At 39.8% G+C, this 20,845-nt stretch overlaps 1 protein-coding gene across 2 annotated transcripts; it reads left to right on the top strand.

Annotated features, from left to right (window-relative positions):
• Positions 1 to 180: 180 nt before the first annotated feature.
• LOC102225732 (coagulation factor VIII-like) lies at positions 181 to 19,037 on the top strand. 2 transcript variants are annotated; one of them, XM_023328908.1, is made up of 27 exons: positions 181 to 406; positions 514 to 614; positions 1,333 to 1,455; positions 2,413 to 2,625; positions 2,779 to 2,961; positions 3,068 to 3,171; positions 4,624 to 4,744; positions 4,833 to 5,073; positions 5,156 to 5,321; positions 5,415 to 5,502; positions 6,489 to 6,706; positions 6,792 to 6,936; positions 7,047 to 7,256; positions 8,451 to 9,115; positions 9,198 to 9,340; positions 9,544 to 9,709; positions 9,889 to 10,119; positions 10,201 to 10,444; positions 10,529 to 10,711; positions 11,498 to 11,614; positions 13,214 to 13,285; positions 13,462 to 13,547; positions 13,640 to 13,795; positions 15,585 to 15,729; positions 15,815 to 15,963; positions 17,340 to 17,522; positions 18,475 to 19,037. In XM_023328908.1, the coding sequence occupies exons 1-27, from the start codon at positions 252 to 254 to the stop codon at positions 18,643 to 18,645; spliced, it is 4,779 nt and encodes a 1,592-aa protein (XP_023184676.1). In that variant the 5' UTR covers positions 181 to 251; the 3' UTR covers positions 18,646 to 19,037. The 2 variants fall into 2 exon arrangements, with proteins under 2 accessions (XP_023184676.1, XP_023184675.1); XM_023328907.1 differs by having other exon boundaries at positions 181 to 421.
• Positions 19,038 to 20,845: the final 1,808 nt, after the last annotated feature.

Raw genomic sequence — 20,845 nt, 5'->3', positions numbered from 1 at the left:
CCAGAGTGCAGCTACAAGTGAGTTTTATTGCTATGGCGTCTCCAACACAAACTCATCTTCCAGAAAAACTAATGCGATGTCACGGCTGCGTGCTCCTCGCCCACGTGCTCTCCCTTTACAGTCTTCTTGACCTTCCTCTCCTCCCTCCTTCCTCCCTTAAATATCGGAGCCCAGAGGAGGCGCAGCAGAGCCTGGTTAGTGTTTCACACCGGGACGTTGAAGTGGAGCTAACAGGTGCGCACACAGAAGGGATGAGGACACAGCCGCTGCTCCTGCTGCCGCTCCTCCTCTGCTGCTCCGCCGGGGAGGCCCAACAGGACGCTGTCAGGGAATACTTCATAGCAGCGGTGGAGATCGGATGGGACTACATCCACCTGGACGATGGGGGCCGCGCGTCCGAGCAAAGGCAAGCAAATCTGCGGTCAGTTTCATCTAAATGATCAGAGAAAAGTGTAGTACAGTACTTTGATCCTAAGTTTGTCTTATAGCTAACTAATTCTTAATTTTCTTCAGAGGAAACCTCAAAACCGTTCCTCAAAAATACATCAAGGCAGTTTACAGGGAGTACACAGATGCTACATTCACTGTCCCCAGATCGAGACCAGCCTGGACAGGTGGGTGGTGCACACTTTCATTTACACTTACTTAATGACGGCAGGAAACTTGTCAGTAACATAATGAATGAATGGATGGATGAATGAATATAGCAAGCGGTGCTTCTTGAAAGCTTTGTGAATGGAAGAGCATTAATAATTCTGTGGTGTCGCACCAAACCAAAAGCTATCACAGAATTTCAGGAATTTTATTAAATCGACTGTGAAAATGGAAATGTAGTTAGATTTCTTTTAATTATCTAATTATTTAAAAGAAAAATCAATAGTCCATAGGTACGCATCGTCTTACAAAGCAGTTGATTTCGATATGCTGACACACATGTATGTATATTTTTTACATTTAACAAAAGTCAAACATTTTAAAATTCTGCCACTCTCCTAACATTATCATGTACGCCTGATATTACTTGAGGGCTTGGAGCCAAAAATGAGGGAGGAAAACTCTTATCAAGAGACAACAATAAAGCATTTTAATATGCTATTAATTATAAAGCAATAAATGCTGCAATCCATCAATACATCCATCTCATACATTCAAACAATATATGACTATACTATATATTACTACTATAATAATATAAATAATAATAATAATGTGAAGTAGATCGTCCCTCCTCCCTGTTGCTGAATCTAGCATAAACTTACTTTTTCACATGAACAAACATCATATCTGTTTGAAAATGTTAAAATTACATCATCTCATATTATGTGATGGCAGGTATTCAGGGCCCAGTGATTGTGGCCCAGGCTGGGGAGAGAGTGGTGATCCACTTCAAAAACCTGGCGTCTCAGCCCTACAGCATCAGCCCTGTGGGGATCACCTACTGGAAGCAGTCTGAAGGTAAGCCACCAAAATACACAGCATTTTTTTCCCGCAAAGTTGCTCCTGGAGCACAGCAACGTGGGTAATACATTAGTGAGCAGCATTCCCCTCTCCTGGGTCAAATAATGAGCAAGACATTGACTCAGGTGGTTGACTCATGGTAAGATTTAAAGTCCTGTTGCAGTGCAGATGAGGAAATGGAAAACTCAGACAGAAATAGCTGCAAACTGACTGCTTACTGTTCCAGTGAGTTACATTACCATGTGGGATTATTTAAAAGTTTGAGTCACTACGTAGTAGTTTCCTTTTTTAAGGAACTTGACGTGTAATAAACGAAGCAGTTTTTATAACATTATTATCAATAAACTGTGAAAAAATGCTTCCAATGAATAGGAACCCCCATAAAAAAAAAACCCGTCTTGATTCTCAAGAAGTGCCAGAGAACAACGGTCACTATTATCTCATGTGTGCAGATCTTTTGCGGGTTGCGGAAGCCAAACTGCTCATCTCTCTGCCTCTTCTGAAAATCTTGTACCCACGTGTGGCGCTTCATAGTTAATCCCATTCGCAGACAGCACTGGATTAGACTCTAATGCTGCTAAACGTCCCGAAGCATCACTTCCTGCAAACAGCTCCATTCCAATAAGTGACTTTATAATCTGAAAAGCTGCTTTTGTCATGTTCGGGGTTTAGTCTATTCAGAAGCATCCTGCCTTTACTATTTTTATATTCTATCACACTGGATCATTTTAAAGTTGATGAAAAAAAAGAACCTTTTCAGCTGTTTTGATGTCCATTTGTCTGATTAATGATTTTGCTGTGAGTCACTGCTTCCCAAAGAACTTTAATTACTTCCTGACATTTTTTTTCATCCATTTTTGTTCTCCTATCTTTAGGCTTTTAGTGGGAGCAGCTTTTACTCTTTTGATCCACCTTGGTAGCTAAAACAACTCATGTAATATCCTCTCCTTCCAGGAGCTGGATATGATGACTCCACCGCTGGTCAGGAGAAGGAGGATGATGCCGTCCAGCCCGGCGGATATTATGAGTACGTCTGGGACATCAGCTTCAGTGACGGCCCGACCAACAGTGACCCTGACTGCCTCACATACTCGTACTCCTCCCAGGTGGACACGGTGCGAGACATGAACTCCGGACTCATCGGCGCCCTGCTCATCTGTAAATCAAGTCAGTGAGCTGCAGGAAATTATTCATAAAAATACATAAAGTACTCCTCATTCACAGAAGCTGGTAGTTTAGAAAGAGTCAAATGCTTTATTTCAGATTTAAAACCTGGATATTTCACCAAATAAGTCATTTAACTTTAAAATCCTGCATCAGGAGCTTTCACAGAGGACGGCCAGAGGAGACTCCCAGCATTTGTCCTTCTGTTTGCCGTGTTCGATGAGACAAAAAGCTGGTATGGACAGGTGGGGGAGAGGACGAGCAAGGAGAAGTTCAGGAGAAGCGATGGCAGGAAGGAATACCACACCATCAATGGATACATCAACGCCACTTTACCTGGTAAGCTGCCTAACACACCGCAGAAGACTTTGTGCATGCTGAAATGTTAAGCACGTCCAATGCTTTGCTCAGTGTTTACACTGAATCTGTCTCTGTCTATGTGCAGGATTAACAATGTGTCAGGGTAATGACCTGGTGTCTTGGCATATGATCGGGTTGGGCACTACTCCAGAAATCCATTCCATTCGCTTCCAGGGTCACACACTGCAGGTAAACAGACTTCAGATAAGAGGCGGTCATAGCAGAGCGGTCAGGGACGTCTGCCAGATAAGATGCTTGCAGGGCGCTCAGGAAATGCTTCAGGTCTGCAGTGTTGGAGGTCTAGCAGAACTCCTTCTGGCATTTCTGTCAAGAACTGCATGATGTAGCCAAAGAGAAAGATGACCTTTATATGTGAGATTGTGTTTGTTCATCCAAGAGCATAACAGCATCTTTGTTGGCTGCACATAGAAACCGGAGAACTCTGAAAACAATTCCCTAGTGGAGCTCTTCTTTCTACAGGCAGCTTTTAAATGTGAAAATAATAATAATAATAATAATAAAGTAAGGTGTTTCCCATAAAGGATGAATCCTTAAATTATTTTACTGTCTAATCAGTTCGTCATTACCACTCTTGTCTGTAACATATGTTAAAATAGGATAACATAAGGATTTGTTTGCTTTAATGGTGGAACCATTTAAAATAGAACAGACAATTTTATTGCACTTATGGATCCCATCTAATTTTTCATGAGAATTAGATATTAATTTGATTTTGTCCTTAAATCTTAAAGATGGTTGAAACTTCAAATTCTGTGCTAGCTTATTGATGTTGTGTGTCCTTTTTTCCACGTATCTGTAGAGACTTTGCAAGTTTAAACATGATGTACGGATTTCCAAACAGATATTGATTAATTGCATTTATAAACAGAAGTTATACTGCATAATAAACTCCTCCTTAGCTTTTGTTCAAAAGAACTCAATCTGCTGGGGAAACTTAATTTATACTAGGTCATGTTTGAATTGGCTTGTGAACTCCTGGAACAGGCTGGACCTGCTATGGATGGCTGCCTGGAGGGACAATATACAAATACATTTATAGTTCCTTGGAAAAACATTCAAACCTCTTAAGATTTTTCACACAGTATGAAAACTTAATGTGAAATGGAAGGAAGAAATGTAACTTTTTCTCCAATAAAAAAAAAGTTATTTGGGTTTTATGAAAATGTTGCACCAAATTTTACTTTGAGGCATCAGTTCAAAGCAATACATACCCATTGCTCCAATTTTTATTGTAAATAAATATGGTAAAAAACTATCTATCTGATTCAGACTGACATTTTTTTATTTCTTATATCTCATTTTCACACACACAAAAAAAAACATTAACCCTTAAAAAAGGGTTAATGCAACACAAGTTATTCCTTATTTATTAGCCATGTTTTTGCTTTTAAATTTGTGGAAATCAGAACTACAAACATCCGGCAACTTTTACAAAAAGCCGGCTCCAGAACTTTTGAGGTTCACTGGTGATATCAAGCTTAAACTAAAAGCTTAAATTATTTGGCTAAAAGGTTATCTAGAAAGTAGTTTTTTATCATTTTGTCTAAAGTTTTTATTCTAACGGTTAGTTGAGTCCAATATCTAAATGAAATCTATGTATTATGAATTGTTTATTTCCAGGTGCTGACCCATCGTAAAGTCACTGTGGAAGTGACTCCAATGACATTCATCACTGCAGAAATGAGACCGGCAACCAAGGGCCAGTTCCTCATCAGCTGTCAGATCCATGCTCATCGATATGGTAAAGAACAGAAAAAAATCAGTTTACCTTATTAGAATATAATCACAACTCATTAAGTTTGGAATAACCAACATTAACTGTTTCATAGATGGCATGAATGCATTGTTTACGGTGGAGAAATGCAAAGAACCCGTCACCAAGGAACTGCGCAAAGTTAAAGAAGAGGATCTCGACCATGATTATGTGTTCGAAATACAACAATCTCCAATAAAGAAGCCACAAGTCCAACCCAGATCCGGCGAAGGACCGAGCCTCCAGGTCTTAAACCACTATATTGCTGCTGAGGAAGTCACCTGGAACTACGCTCCTCATCTGAAACCTACAGACAGGTGAGGAGATGGGGAAGGAAAAAGGGAAAAGCATAAATATTTATTGCTAAATGGATTGTTCCCTTCTTTTTCTTCTTGTCAGTCAACTACAGTCCAGATATTTGCCTTCTTCTCCCCATCACCTTGGCTACACATATAAGAAGGTTGTGTATGTTGAATACACAGATGGCTCCTTCACTGTGAGGAAGAATCCCTCTCGGACTCTGTTGGGTCCCCTGCTGAAAGGAAGAGTCAATGATCAAATCTCTGTGAGTTGTTTGAAAGTTTGATTAGTGCATGCTAACAATCTGCTCTGTTTGGGATTTTTTTTAATTTATCTGCCTTTTGTTGATTTGTTCCAGATTGCTTTTAGAAACTTAGCCAGTCGCCCTTTCAATATCTACCCCAATGGCCTCACCGAGATCGTTCCAGGACCGGGATACAATGATAGTAAGACTAAGCTCTAAAGAAATCTGCATTCACTGTGTTACTGGAGAATAAAAGAGATGTCCTCATGCTCTGGATTTCCGCTTGGTGCTGATGCAAGTTTGTGTTAGCAGTAACGCCCCAGGGGAAAGGAGGAAGTGTGATTCTGCTGCAATCACAGAAACCACCAGAGTGGCACATTCTCACAGGGGCATATCGAGGGTGAATTTAGAATAGAATAGAATAGAATGAGCCTTTATTGTGAAATGCAGGTGTAACAGAAGCAACAGATATAATCGGTCACACCAAAAGTCAAAGTGTTAAAGAAAACAATACATAAGAAACAAGATTAACAACAGCAATAACAATAATATGCATTGCATGTATATTGAACATTACAAAAGCTAGACTATTTACAATGCAGTGTATCAATGGAGAAAATCAGATGAAACCCGAAATATAATTTTAAAAATGTTATTTGGCTGTGCCATAAATCAATAAGCTCTAAATTAAATCTGTCCCCAAATTTCAGTAAGATAATTTTAAGTGTTAGTCCCTGTTAAAATAATATCTCTTTGAGCTCCCTGTCTTTTTATTTGTAACTTGTTTTTGCTTTCATGACATTGCATTTAACAAATCATATAACCATGTCCATATTCATTAATGTTAAGTAGATATCTGTTTATTTTAGTAATCAATCGTAGTTACTGACAGATGATTCTATTCTGCTAATTTGTAAATTATTCACCTATTTCTGCAAATCCTTGATTGTCTGGTTTATATATGCATAGTAAACATTTACTTATAAAATAAACAGGTGAACACCAATCAAAAAGCTTAACTTTGAATAAAGTTTTGATCATTTCAAATTTCTAAGACAGGTTATCAGTACCTATGACTTACTTCCAAAATTCTGAACAGCTCCGTAAAATTACAGAATCTCACAAATCTTTGAAGATCTTCTCATTAGTATCAGTTTTTCTTCAACCTGCTCAAATCTCTCTAAACAGCTGCTGTACGTGACCTGCGTACATTGGGAGTTCCACCCAACAGGACGTTTGTCTACACTTGGAAGCTAACTTCAGATGACGGACCTTTGGATGGAGACCCCCAGTGCCTGACTCAGCTGTATCAAAGCACCATCTCCCCAGAGCAGGACCTGGCCTCTGGGTTGGTGGGGACCCTACTCATCTGCAAGCCCAATGCTATTGACCGCAGAGGAAATCTGGTGAGATGACAAAAGCGCCAGACACATGCTCTCCTTACTGTGTACTATTGGCTGTAACGCTTTTTTGTTTGCTCATTCCTTGAAGCTGGGCCCCGACCAGAAGCAAAGTCTCATATTTGCTGTGTTTGATGAGAACAGAAGTTGGTACTTTAAGGAAAACATGAAGAGGTCAACTCAAAGCTCCTACAACACCACAGACCCCGACTTCTATGAGTCCAATGTCATCTACAGTGAGTTCAACATGTTTGCATTTGTTTTTTGTCTCTTTAGATTTTTCCACCATTTTTAGTGGATAGTGTGAAAAGAAAAACTTGTACTTTGAATGTGCCTCCCCCTGCAGGTATAAACGGCACCATGTTTAGTGGGCGTCAGTTTGTCATGTGTCAGACGGATGTTTCCTTCTGGCACGTGGCCAACGTGGGAACCCAGAGTGAATTCCTCTCCGTCTATTTCACCGGAAACCTGTTTCAGTACCAAGGCCTCTACCAGTCTGTTCTCACCCTCTTCCCCATGACGGCTGTAACTATTCCCATGGAGACAGAAGTGATCGGTGAGGAAAAGGCTCACATTTACACCACGTTCCTAACATGAACGGGTTCAGAGATTCTAGTTTAATTGGCGATACATAACTGTATTTGAAGTGATGGGAGTAGCCATTCAGATGTATCCCATGACCAACACAATACTTCTAAATACTCTACATTTCATAAAGCGTGGATTGAAATATAAGGTTTGGACAAGATGGAGTCATTTATCAGTTCTTATCAACAATTTTTATACAGGTTTATCAGTTATAACTATAACCGTTAATGTATTTCTTTGGGATTTTACCGATAAATCAAGACAAAGTAACACATAACTGAGAAATGGAAAATAATCTTTAGCAAATAGAATCATAAACGGGGGGCAGGCATTTTTATATAGTCACCTGAGTCCATACTTTGTAGAACAATAATCTGCTGTGGTTAGAGCTACAGCTTTGCACATGTAGAGTCTGAACGTTATTATGCATATTCTATACAAGAGCTTAAGTTCAGTGAGATTGAATGGAGCGTGTCTGTGAGCATTAACGTTCTTGTCTTACCACAGATTCTCAATTGGATTTACGTCTGTACTTTGACTGGGCCATTCTATCACATCAGTATGCTTTGATCTAAACAGGCTATTTGGACCAAAAATCAAAACACATGTTTGGCACACATGCCAAAAGATGTGTCTACTTTTCATTAAAAACACAAAGAATTATTACACTATGTTAAATTTGAATTAACATACTGTTAATTAAAATTTACAGTATGTTCAATTTATTGTAGAACAATAAATTGAACATTTATTGTTGGTCCAACCATTTCTTACTGAAAATAGCTTGGACCTATGATTTCACAAAAAGTGACCTGCATCCTGCTTCAATTTTCACTTTCATTCGTTAAACAGAAAGTTTCATCTCCATAAAGTCCAGATTTGTGAGATACACCAATAATTTCTGTCCAATTAACAGATCCTCACACCTGAACTGTGGATCTCTGCAGCTCATCCAGAGTCCCTAATGAACCTCTTCATATTGCTATCAATGAAAACCATGTATTCTTTCCTTTCACTTCACAGTCATAAGCTCATGGGTGCTTTACATAAAATCCTAGTAAAATATATTAAATTTTTGGTTAAAATGTGAAAATATATATATAAAACAAGTTTAAGGTCTGAATACTGCTGCATAGCACTACATCCTGACTTTCTCTTCCAGGTGAGTGGGAGATAAGTGCCTTTGACAGCAAGCTTAGAAGTCGGGGAATGACCATCCGCTACACTGTCCGTGTCTGCAAAGAGTTTTCTCTGGTCGACCGCGATGAGGATGAAGATATCTCTGAATATATGGACAAAGCACTTTTGCAACCGAGGGGCTTGAGACCTCAGAATGGCACAATGTTGGTTCGAGTGTGCAAAAAACCTGTCGCCAACAACACAGTTGGTCAAAATGTAAGTTTGGGCGAAGATGCACATGGCCTGTGTCAGCTGAAGAGAGTGCCGGTGGCGTCAGTAAAAAGGGAACAAGTTCCCTCAGAGGTGGGAATCCCAGAAGATGTCCTGGAAGAAGTAGACAGAGATGGGGGCTGGGCAACTCCTGAAAATCTGACTAAAGCAGAACTAAACAGAGGTGGGAGACAGAAACGAGAGGCTGGTGGGAACTGGACAGAGAACAATGACATCACACTAAATGGTGATGCATCAGAAAGTCAACAGGTCCGCTCTGAAAACTTAATCTCTCCAGTTGAGGAGATGGGTGAAAACTACATCTATTCTGAATCTGAGGGTCTTTTAGATGATCTGTTGGATCTGGAATACAACTTCACTGATGGCAACACAACAGAGGTCAATCTGTCCTTTGAGTATGATGACTACAACAGTGAGGTACACATGTTTAGTTTTTGTCTTATTCAGGAAAATCCAAACCTTCTGCTTCACTGCTATAAATGTTTAACTGTTTCAACAGGTGAACGGTTCATCTGAAATATTTGGCACGGGTGCAGTTGGTCCGCGCTCTGGAGAAACCAAACCCCGTAATTACTACATTGCCGCAGATGAAATCACATGGGATTATGGCATCAAAACACCAAATCAATTCATTAAACCCAGGTGGGAATAAAAGTCTGACCAAACGTGGGCTATTTTTGCAAAGTAGTGTATGAGTGTCTAGAATTGTTAAGCTAGTAGAGACATAACTTTGCAGACTTGTAATTGGAATTGCTATGAAAGGTGGTTCTACAAGAGAACAGACACAGTGATTCTTCTCACTCGCTGAAACAGCAGTTCTTAATACTTCATTTTCCTCAAATCAGAGAGATGCGTCGGGGGATGAGGAAGTTCCTTCCTCATTATACGAAGGTGGTGTATCGCGCTTACGTGGATAAAGACTTCAAGCAGCCCATCAACAGAGGAGAGCTTGAAGAACACTTGGGAATCATTGGACCTGTCATCAGAACTGAAGTTAACGATCTCCTCACTGTAAGTTTCTTTCTCTGTAAGGAAAGAAGCATAAGAAAAGTTTTTCCTGTTCCTCTTCTTCCTGCTTGTTTGTGATGTGTCATAGAAAATAGGTAAATTTTGTTAATTACCAGAGTACAAATACCTCTGATAATGACGTCAAATCTAATGTTTTTCATTTATGCCATGTCATAACTCAGGTGACCTTTAAGAACAATGCCAAGAGACCCTACTCCCTTCATCTTCATGGAGTGTATGACCGCAACCAGCATGTTAGCCCCGCACAGAGCAGTGCATCCTTTGGTATTCCTGGAGAACCTGTTCCTCCAGGACAGACCCGGACTTACAACTGGAAAATTAGTGAGAAACAAGGACCCTCTGATCCTGAGTTTAACTGCAAGACTGGAGCTTACTACTCCACTGTGGACAAGGTCTGCTGCTGTGTTACTGACACATTCAAAAACTGATTCATGTAGCAAACATTCTCGCTTAATTTTTTTTGTCTCATACAGGAGAGGGACCTTCACTCTGGTCTGATTGGTCCACTTGTGATCTGTAAGTCTGGAACCTTGCAGACTTACAAATGGCAGAATAACCTCAATATGCAACCAGACATCCAGGATTTCTCCCTGCTCTTCCACACCTTTGATGAAACTAAAAGCTGGTACCATGAGGAGAACCTGCTGAGGTACTGCTCTCCTCCCTGTCAGGCCAACACACAGGATCCCTGGTACCACACCAGCAATACGTTTGCAGGTAACTCATTGTGTTTCTTGTAAATCTTGCTTTTTCTGCTCGGTAATGAGTCCATTAACAAAAGCAATGAATGTTTTTCCTTAGCCATAAATGGCTATGTGGCCGAGACTCTTCCTGGTTTGGTTGTGGCCCAGCATCAGCCAGTGAGGTGGCACCTTCTTAATGTTGGAGGCGACAGGGAGTACCATGCTGTTCACTTCCATGGTTTACCTTTCACTGTCCATGCTAAACAAGAACATCGTATGGGTGTCTTCAACCTGTTTCCAGGTAAAAGCACACACACTCAAACACACATTTGTATCCATACTTTCTCTAGAAGAGGGCCAGACTTTCTTGATTTCTTTTTATGATCAATAGTGATAGTCTGGAGTTCTGTTGTTGTTCCCTTGCATGTGTGGGTTCTCTCTAGGGACTCCCAACATCCTCCCGTAGTCCAAAAGCCTGACAGTAAAGTTAACTGGTCTCTCTAAATTGTCCTTTGGTTGTTTGGCCTTTTTGCTTCTGTGTTGGCCTCTGATGGACAAGCGTACTGTCCAGACTGTACCCAAGCACATGCCCAATGACTTCTGGATATAGGCACCAACCAACTTTGTGGTGCACCTGTACTGTACTTACTGTGGTTGTTTTGATGTTGCCGACTCTTGGTGCCGTCCAAACCATCCAAACTGTTTTAAACTATTTTGGCAAGCACTGAATGCTAACTTATGAATAAAAAGTAGCATAAAATCAATCAAAGTCTAAATAAAAAAACAATAAAACATCTGGTCTGTAAAAACTACCGTATTTTCTGCACTATAAGGCGCACCTAAAAACCTTCAATTTTCTCAAAAGCCGATAGTGCACCTTATAATCCGGTGCGCCTTATATATGAAAAAAGTTTAAGAATAGGCCATTCATTGAAGGTGCGCCTTATAATGTGGTGCGCTTTATAGTGCGGAAAATACGGTAATAGTCAAGATTAATTAATTATTAAGAAATAAATACATTTCTATGTAACATGAACTGTCCATAACTTTCTCTGTTTCACTCATTGCTCTGTTCTCATTCCTGAAGGTGTTTTTGGGACGGTGGAGATGAAACCCCCCACAGTTGGGACATGGTTAGTGGAGTGCACCATCGGCGAATACCAGCTGGCTGGGATGAGAGCCAAACTCTTGGTCTATGATCCAAGTAGGTGCACACATGTCCTACTGACAGAAGTACTGATTGAATTGGATGCTTTTTAATTGTACTGTGTTACTGGGTCTAGCCTGAGATGGGTATTAAGATTCCTGGGACATGCATATCTATAAGAAAAACTCCCCAAACTTCAGCATTTTTTGTTTGTTTTTGTGATTTGTCATCAGTTTTTTTGAATCCTTGATATTTTTATGCTGACATCTATGGTTCTGTTTGTACCATAGATGTCAGAATTGTTCTAACTTGACTAAAGAAATACTTGTTGTTTGAGGTTCTGTCTTTTTCATCAGGCTTAGATAAAATTGAAATTTTCTGGGAAGTGTCTGATAAGTGAGGCATTTATCAGGAATAAATGCCTGATTTGCTATATATCACAGTGTGTAATATTTGAATTGATTGGCCATATTTTCCAGACTGATAGTTAGTTCAGGAAATGATAAGAGTTTTACACTTATAACTACCGTATTTTCCGCATATAAGGTGCACCACATTATAAGGCGCACCTTCAATGGATGGCCTATTTTTAAACTTTTTTCATATATAAGGCGCACTGCATTATAAGGCACATAGAATAGACGCTACAGTAGAGGCTGGGGTTACGTTACGCATCCATTAGATGGAACTGCGCTAAAGGGAATGTCAACAAAACAGTCAGATAGGTCAGTCGAACTTTATTAATAGATTACAAACCAGCGTTCTGACAACTCCGTTCATTCCCAAAATGAATAAACAGCTGTTTTATTATTTTTCCCGAGGTAAAGTAAGTGACGTGGTATTTTCGTGACACAGTTTATCTTTTAACAACAGCAAGGTATAACATATAGTGGAGGGGAACTTTTCCTCGATTCAATAAACACGTAAAAAACAGTCTGGTACTGTTACGGTATATCAAACGTTAGTGCAATCACAATATATATCCACTTCCGCACCATTGATTTGTTCATGTTAAATTCTCTGGCTGCTGCTCTATTCCCGTGTTCTACTGCGTGACTGATCGCCTTGAGCTTAAACTCTGCGTCGCAAGCGTGTCTCTTAATAGGAGCCATTTTGGGGTCTTTACACAAAACCCAGCATGCACCGCGCGCTTCTTCTTCTACGGGGGAAAATGAAGCCGGCGGCTGCTTACCGTAGTTGCGAGACCTGTTGTGGCTCAATATTGGTCCATATATAAGGCGCGCCGGATTATAAGGCGCGCTCTCGGCTTTTCAGAAAATTGAAGGTTTTTAGGTACCCCTTATAGTGCGGAAAATACGGTAATTAAAAAATCATTTTTATTTATTAGAAAAAAAACGAATGGAACAGTAAGCTAAATACATGAATCAGAGAGTGTTTCATTACAATGTTTGAATCATGGCCTTCATCAATGTCCACTCTAATTTCAGAGTTGAGTTATCCCAGAATCCCCTCATTGCTCAGGGTAATATCTGAAGTTTCATCAGTTACAGAAAAGGTCAAAACGCTTAAACACATTTCACAACTGAAATTTAAATACTGAATGCTGTTTGCTTTAAATGTGTTTAGTGTGTATTTTATATTTTAGGAACACTGACGCACTTTATTGAACTTTTCTTTCGACGTTGTGACATGCAGAATGTGTTTTACCTCTGGGAATGAAATCAGGGCGGATTGAAGACTCCCAGATTACAGCATCAGATCACAGCGGTAAGACCAGCTGGGTTTTTCTTTTATATGCAACAGGCTTTTTAATGTGACAGTACCAAAGAAATTAGCACAATAATCAGTCAATCTAAAGAAAATACCTCAGCTTTATGAAATACAAACATCAGGAAGTAAGATGGGGTTATAGTCTTTATGTTGGTTTATGTTTCTGTATCCAGGTAACTGGGAGCCAAGGCTGGCAAGACTCGATATGACTGGTTTTTACAACGCCTGGATGGGAAAAGGCACTATGTCGTGGTTGCAGGTAAGATGTTCTGAGCATTTACACCTGACACTTAAAGCCAAAGTTCAGGTATTGTTGTGAAACAGTCAGTGTAAAATAATTTGTGGTTTCAGGTTGATCTTCTTAGGCCCACCCTGCTGCATGGCATCCAGACACAGGGGGTGAGCTCGAAGCTGAGGGACCACTACACCGCCACCTTCAAAGTGTCCTACAGCCTCGACCAAGAGACTTGGACCACTTACAGGGGAAAGAGCTCCATTAACACCAGGGTGCGTCCACAGTTCCTTCGACATCACAGCAAAGGCTAAACAGCTGTCTTATCATCTTCATAGTCCCTTTAGTCTGAACTGTTCTCTGCCTAACAGTGCTGAGACCAAGGTTATTGTAGTAAACCAAAACGAACAAAATTAAAAAAAAAAACTGAAATTAAGGCTACCTTCACACTGCAACATGAAGTGACCCGATTCAGATTTTTTGTCAAATTGGATATTTTTTCGCCGTAGTTGTTCATACTTCCAAATAAGAATGGCAAATAACCTGAAAGTGTCCCGCATGCGCAGTATAGAGCGTAATAACGACACGCATAGTGTTTTACCAACCGCCATAAAAGCGAAGTAGTGCTCAGTGTTTGCAGAAGTAAACATAAGTGCTAACGGTGGAGCATAGCTTACACATGTGACGTTGTTGTCCGACTGCCGCCAGCATACTAGCAACTTCATCCTCATTGTAGTCCGTCATAGTTGTTGTTTTTCTTCCCGCTGGCAGGACGCAGAATAGTGATATTTGCTGAGTATCAGTGACGTTAACGTCGAATGACCCGCGACCTGACCGTTGAGATTCAGACCGTTGAGATTCAGGTCACATTTGAAAAGAGCAGCTACGTATCGGATATCCAAATGGACTGGGTTTCATTACGTCAAAAAAAAGTCGGAATTGGGTCACTTCAGTCTGCAGTGTTAATTAAAATAAATAAAAACGGTAATTAATGGGGAAAACACAATAACTAAGGCAAACTATATTGTGTTTATAAAACTAGCTAAAATATACTGAAATTAGAGCAACAATAATCCTTGTTTTGTGTAATTAATCTATTTATTAGCCTTTCGGTCTGATGTGACTTTTTTTTCTTTCCGCACATGCAGTTTACGTCAGCTGTTATCAAATTGCGATACTCCTCCTAGTGGCACATACTCGAGTCCGCAAAATGATGTGTAGTGGCTGCTTATTTGTTCTGGTGTAAAGCCACTATATTGTTCAATTAGCTTCAGTTTTCTTTCTTTGTTGACGTTCGTTAGCTTAGCTCTTAGCTGACGCGTTTCTGTCCGTTGATATGCTCTTGTACACTAAAAAAGTACTTACTAGTCCACACAAAGTCTGATGAACGATGAACTTTACTTTTCTTCGAGCAGACATTACATAAGAACTCTTCAGTCTTGCACAGCATTTTAACGGTCAAAAACTGTGTAGGGCTTAGTTGACCACACCACATCAAATTTTATTTCTGAACTAAGTGACGCAGCACTTTTCATATATTTTCAATTATGTCCGTTAGGTGGCGCTTTTCTACAAAGCACATACTAAAACAAAACCTTACTGTAAAGAAAATATCTAAATATGCAAAAGGCACACACAATAATAAACAACGTTCAAACTGACATTTTTGGCTCTTACATGATGACTGCAAAAGTCGGGATAAAATGCCAGAGTCAGTTGGTTGTTTGACAATAATTTAATTATTTTTAGAAAATTGTTTCTTCTGTTGAGTATACATTACCCAACTGATGTTTAAGGACGAGCATAGTCATGACAACACTATATACCTTGACCTTTTTGAATTCTCCACCTAAAAATGAACCAAAGTATGAAAAAACTAAAACCACTAACATAGCTAATAAAAAATTAAACTGAAACTAATATTTACACTAATTATAATTAATAAAAACTAGCAAATCCACTGTAAAACTAATGAAGACTAACTGAATTAGACCATCAAAAAGTCACAAATAAATAATACTAAACTACAATGAAAAATCCAAAACTACTCTAACTGTGCTGCAGAAGTTTCGTGGTAACCTGGACAGCTCCAAGACAAAGGAAAACCGTTTCTCTCCACCATTAGTGGCTCGCTACATCAGGATTCATCCACACGACTACAAGCAGAAACCCGCTCTCCGACTGGAGCTGCTGGGATGCGATCTGAACAGTGAGTTGATTCAACTTTTTTTTAGTACTTGGAGAAAGTGAGAAATGACTCAGCCTGTATGTTTTATGTGTGTGTGGGTGAGCAGGCTGCTCTCTGCCTTTGGGACTTGAGAAAGGGAGCGTTCCTGACAGTAGCTTTAGTGCCTCATCGTTTCAGTCGTCTTTCCTGCGAAGCTGGAGCCCCTTCCTCGCTCGCCTGCACCAGAGCGGTGGAGCCAACGCCTGGAGGCCAAAGGTGTGTTCACGTTTTTGCGAGTATAAGTGTATACACTGATTCCAATGCCGACTGCACACTGCATAAAGAAATTAATTAATGACAACACTCAAGACCTTTAATCCATCAATAACCTTTCGTCTGCATTATCGGTGACATTTAGGCTCCATCAGGTGGCAAAGAAGTGGTGAAGCTCTCAAAGCAGACCATTAACCTTTCTCTCTTCACACTCCATTATCATGTTTGGCTTCAGCCTCTCTTTCCTCTCCTCTTCAGCTTATCGTTTTAACACTTTCCAGAAGTGAACTGCAGGCGTGTGACTTGTCCTCGTGGCAGCTTATTGAGCTGCTGTGGCACCGGAGAACAACAGAGGTCAATCTCTCTGCGCCGACCTTTGGTTAGAAGATAGTTCTAGGCTAAGATGAACAAACAGTAAAAATGTTGCATAAAACCAAAAGAATTTCAACAACGAAGGAAGTGAAGGGGAAACTTTTGTCCACAACCGGTTTCCACATCGTGCCAGTAAAGAGTAGCGGAATAAATGATGCACGGATAAAACATTGTTCTTCTATATTTCAGTGTCTCAACAACCATGTTCTAAACTTAAGAGTAAATTATTTTGTTGTTGTTTTTTAAAAAGAAATATAAGTGAGCAAAATCTTTTTTATATTTCAAGACAAACAATTATACAACACTAGTTGAGAGAAGACATGTATTTTAATTTTTCTGGAGTTTGTGCAGGAACATAGAGAAATGTTTCTTCTTTCTTTGCCTTTTTTGTCAACAAGTTTCCATATAAAACAAAGTTTTTCTTTGATCTAAAAACACATTTTTATATCAAGCCAACCCAACCTGAGTAAATACAAAATAATTTTTTTATGTCTTAGCCAATCTGGATCTATGTGAAAAAGTAATCACCCCAATAATTGTGCCATCCTGGGCACCAGCTGACATAAAGTGTTTGTAATAACTAATGGGTTTTGTTCCACTCTTCTTCCAGAATCATTTTAATTCAGCCACATAGGAGGGTTTTCCAGAATAAACAACTTGTTTTTTTAAGTTCATACCACTGCTTCTTAAAATTTATCTTCAGTCTTGGATTAGACCATCTAAAAACCTTGATTTGTTTTGTTGACCCATTAGTCACTGGGCTTTTTATTATGATTTGGATCATTATCCCACTACATAAACCAGGAGAACTTAAATTTAAAGCCACAAACCAATCTCATTAAAGCATTTTACCAAGAATGCTCAGGAACAAAATTTATGGTTTCATTGATTGTGGAAAGTCATTGCATTTAAAAAGAAATTTTGTCAAAAAAGCCAGCTTTTGTTGATCATACACTGAGAATATCCTCTTGAAATCTGAAGATGCTTCAATATCTTGTTTGCCTCAGAACAACAACCCCCACGAGTGGCTGCAGGTGGATTTGGGGAAGGTCAAACGGATCACAGGCATCATCACGCAAGGCGCACGGTCGATGCTGACCCAGATGATGGTAACAGAGTTCTCAGTCACATTCAGTCAGGACCGACATTCCTGGAGCAGCGTGTTGGAGGAGAGCTCCCAGAGAGAAAAGGTGTGCAAAAGAATTCACAAACTGTTTCCATTTACACTCAAGTCTGCGTCACAGCTGCCAGGCAGACTCTGCACATTTCTCAACTCTAATATTTATTCAGCTATTCAGTGAATCAGAGCCGAGACTGCCAGTAGGTGAGTCAACCCAGTTTTTTTGCAGCGCTAGTGTGGGTTTTGAAAAATGTTGAACTACATCTTTGGATGGGTGGCAAAAGAAAAAATACAGACTATTTCAACATGCTTTGGTCTTTGCGATTAAATTAGTATACAGTGTCATGTAAAAGTATTAATACCACAGGAGCTTTTACGACTTTACAAGCAGAAACATTTTGCATTTCATTGGGATTTTAGAAAAACAAAGAGTAGTGGAGTGGAAGGAAAATTATACATGGATTTAAATTTGAAACGTGTGAAGAGAGGTCATGCAGGGGTGACAGCAAACATCTGAAAGAAGATGCCAAAATTTAATATTTTGCTCTGCGTGCAAATTACTATTTGTGGTGGAAAACTAAAATTTCAAATCTCATCTTCAAGGCAGCCACCCAGAAATACAATGCAATTTCTTTTTTTCATCAATCCATCTTCATGTGTAGGAGTCCAGACCTTAATCAAGTAGAAAATATCTGCTGGGTCTTGAAAATTGTATGTTCAAGTACAATTTTCATCCAATCTGTTTAAGTTTGAGCTATTTCCCAAAGAAGAAAAGAAAGAAGAAAGAAGTGTTACAAACATTGACTCAGGGTGGCTGAAAACAATGTGCAGCTTCATCATTTTCCTTCAGTTTCACAATGATGCACTGTTTTATGTTTTTCTGTTCTGTGTCTCTAATGAGACAAAATGAGAGAAACTTCAAGAGCTGAGAGTATTTTTCTGAGGAACTGCATGCACTGACATGATAAATGCCATCTTTCTGTGCTGTTTCCTGACTTCTTGCTCTTCCCTTTCCTCATCAGATCTTCACAGGCAACAACGATCCGGATGAGGAAGTTTTCACAGTTTTCGAGCCTCCTTTGTTCGCCCGCTACCTCCGTATCCATCCACGGGGCTGGGTCAACGACATCGCCCTCCGCCTGGAGGTGTTGGGCTGTGACACCCAGCGGGGGGTTGAACTGCCTCGGCAGTAAACACCGGCGCCAGCAGCAGCAGTTTTTTGGATTTAACTGGACCTTTTTTTTTTTCTGTGGATTTTGCTGAAGAATGAGATAATGTAGCGCACTTAAGTTACAATTTGAAGCTGTTCCCTCTGTAGCCAGAACATTGTTTACATTTTCACTTGTTTTCTTTTTGACACTGTGATATTTGATGAAGAGCACATTATGCTAAGTTCATAGGGAAGTAGATGTTTATGGAACATTTGATTTTGATTGTGCTAAAAAAACATTTTGAATGTAAGCAGGTGTAAATATTTCAGACTTAGATTGCTGTTTTCTGTTGACTAACTTGTGTATCATTGGGAAAGTTGTATTTTTTCTGCTTTATTTGAGATATTAAACTATGAGTTCCATGACACCTTCAACATGTGTCAGGCATTTATTGTCAGAAACTTACACAGATAGACACTGGGAGGTGCTAGAGTACCTGCTGTGTTTCTTCTGCACAAAAAAGAACCCTTCTGAAATCTTTTTTTGTTTTTTTAGTAGTGCACTCTCTGTCACCAAACAATAACATACGGCTACTGTTTTTAAATAGATTTAGAGATATTATGCTATAGCTGTTCCTGTAAAAAACAAAATCCCACTTGTGGCACAAGTTGCTCTTTTTTCCCACTTAATCACCTGCACACCACTGCTTATTTTCGTTTTTCTTTTCTTCTTGCCAGAAGCCTTCTCATGTTTTTAATCTTTTGTTCCCAGCCTCTTCGTTCAGTCCTGAAATGTTGTTTTTTCTTATCCACCTCCGAGAGGCCCTCCTGGCAGAAACAATGAGACGGTTGAGCTCCAACATTGTTCTGTTATAAGTTAAACTATGCAGTTCTGTTGCCCAGAGGAATTACGAGTTTGTTCACAGACATGATAATTGGGTTGAGGGACTGGAAGGCAACTGGTCGGATCAATACGGTGTGTGAGAGTGTTTGTACCATAAGACCTGACCAAAATGTGTCACCTCATTATCTGTCAGGAAGTTTCCAGGCAGGCGGGAGGTGTTGTGTTTAGTTTGGAGGTTAAGAGCAGACAGGACCTGCGTCGGCAGGCATGTGGCAATTCACAGCTTGATGTCCTCAGCTAGGGCCCGAGCGCAAAATTCATATACGTCAATAAACCTTTTTAATCGCTGTCTTTCTCCACCTGAGTCTCTCCAGACTGAAATATAATTAGGTCATTTTCACAAGATATAGGTGATTGTTGAGGCTAACGCATGAGTGTGTGTGTGTGTGTGTATATATATTTAGCCATGTGTAAACCTAAATGAAATGGAAAATTAATTAACCTTTGTTTATTTTTATTATTTGCTTTAATAATGAGGGTCCATTTGAAAATACTGAGTTTAAGGGGTAGGAGTTCATAAGTTTCTTACTTCTTCCTACTCCTTTTCAAGCATGTTAAGATTATTGTGGTACAAATTTATGTGACACAAATCTGTGTGTGATTTTATACTTCTATCATGTTCAAAATAAATAAATAAATAAAACTAAATGAGCAGGTTTTCTTTTTGGTTCAAATTCAATTCTAGTAAATCCATCCATTTATCTGGGTTCTTATCACCCAGATAAGGACGGTGATAAGTCCCTCCTTACTTAGCAGCCTAAGTAAGGAGGTTCAGACTTCCTTCTACCCAGCCACTTTTGGGTCAGCTCCTCCAGGGGAACCCGAAGGCGTTCCCAGGCCAGATGAGAAACATAGTCCCTCCAGTGTGTCCTGTGTCTTCCTCTGGGTCTCCTCCTGGTGTCTGGAACACGTCAAACCTGGTTTGGTTGCCTCCCGCATCCAGGAAGCAACCATACCAGGTGCCCAAGCCACCTTAACTGGTTCCTCTCAACATAAAGCAGCAGCAGCAGCTCTATTCTGAGTCATTCCCATTCACAGTAAAAAATGCCAGTGTTAAAATCTCAGGTGTAGTGTTAAATAAAGAGTGTGAGTGTTGTTTTGACACCACACAGCTTTAAAATAACACTGCCAGTGTAAACTCCATAATATTTGCTTTGTTAACTTCCAGTGTTAATTGGTTGGTGTTGCTTAAGCCCCGCCTTCGCGTAACGGCTGCAGAGTACATTCTACTTTCTGTCGTCACGTCACCAGTCAGTCGATCGGTATGGCTTCATTTCGCACAGGAAAGACACAATTCTTTCCTAAAGGTGAGCTAAATATTCATACATGACCATTGTTT

Source organism: Xiphophorus maculatus, chromosome 23, assembly GCF_002775205.1.
Source record: "Xiphophorus maculatus strain JP 163 A chromosome 23, X_maculatus-5.0-male, whole genome shotgun sequence".
Classification (NCBI taxonomy): domain Eukaryota; kingdom Metazoa; phylum Chordata; class Actinopteri; order Cyprinodontiformes; family Poeciliidae; genus Xiphophorus; species Xiphophorus maculatus.
This window is presented reverse-complemented; position numbering and strand designations above follow the sequence as displayed.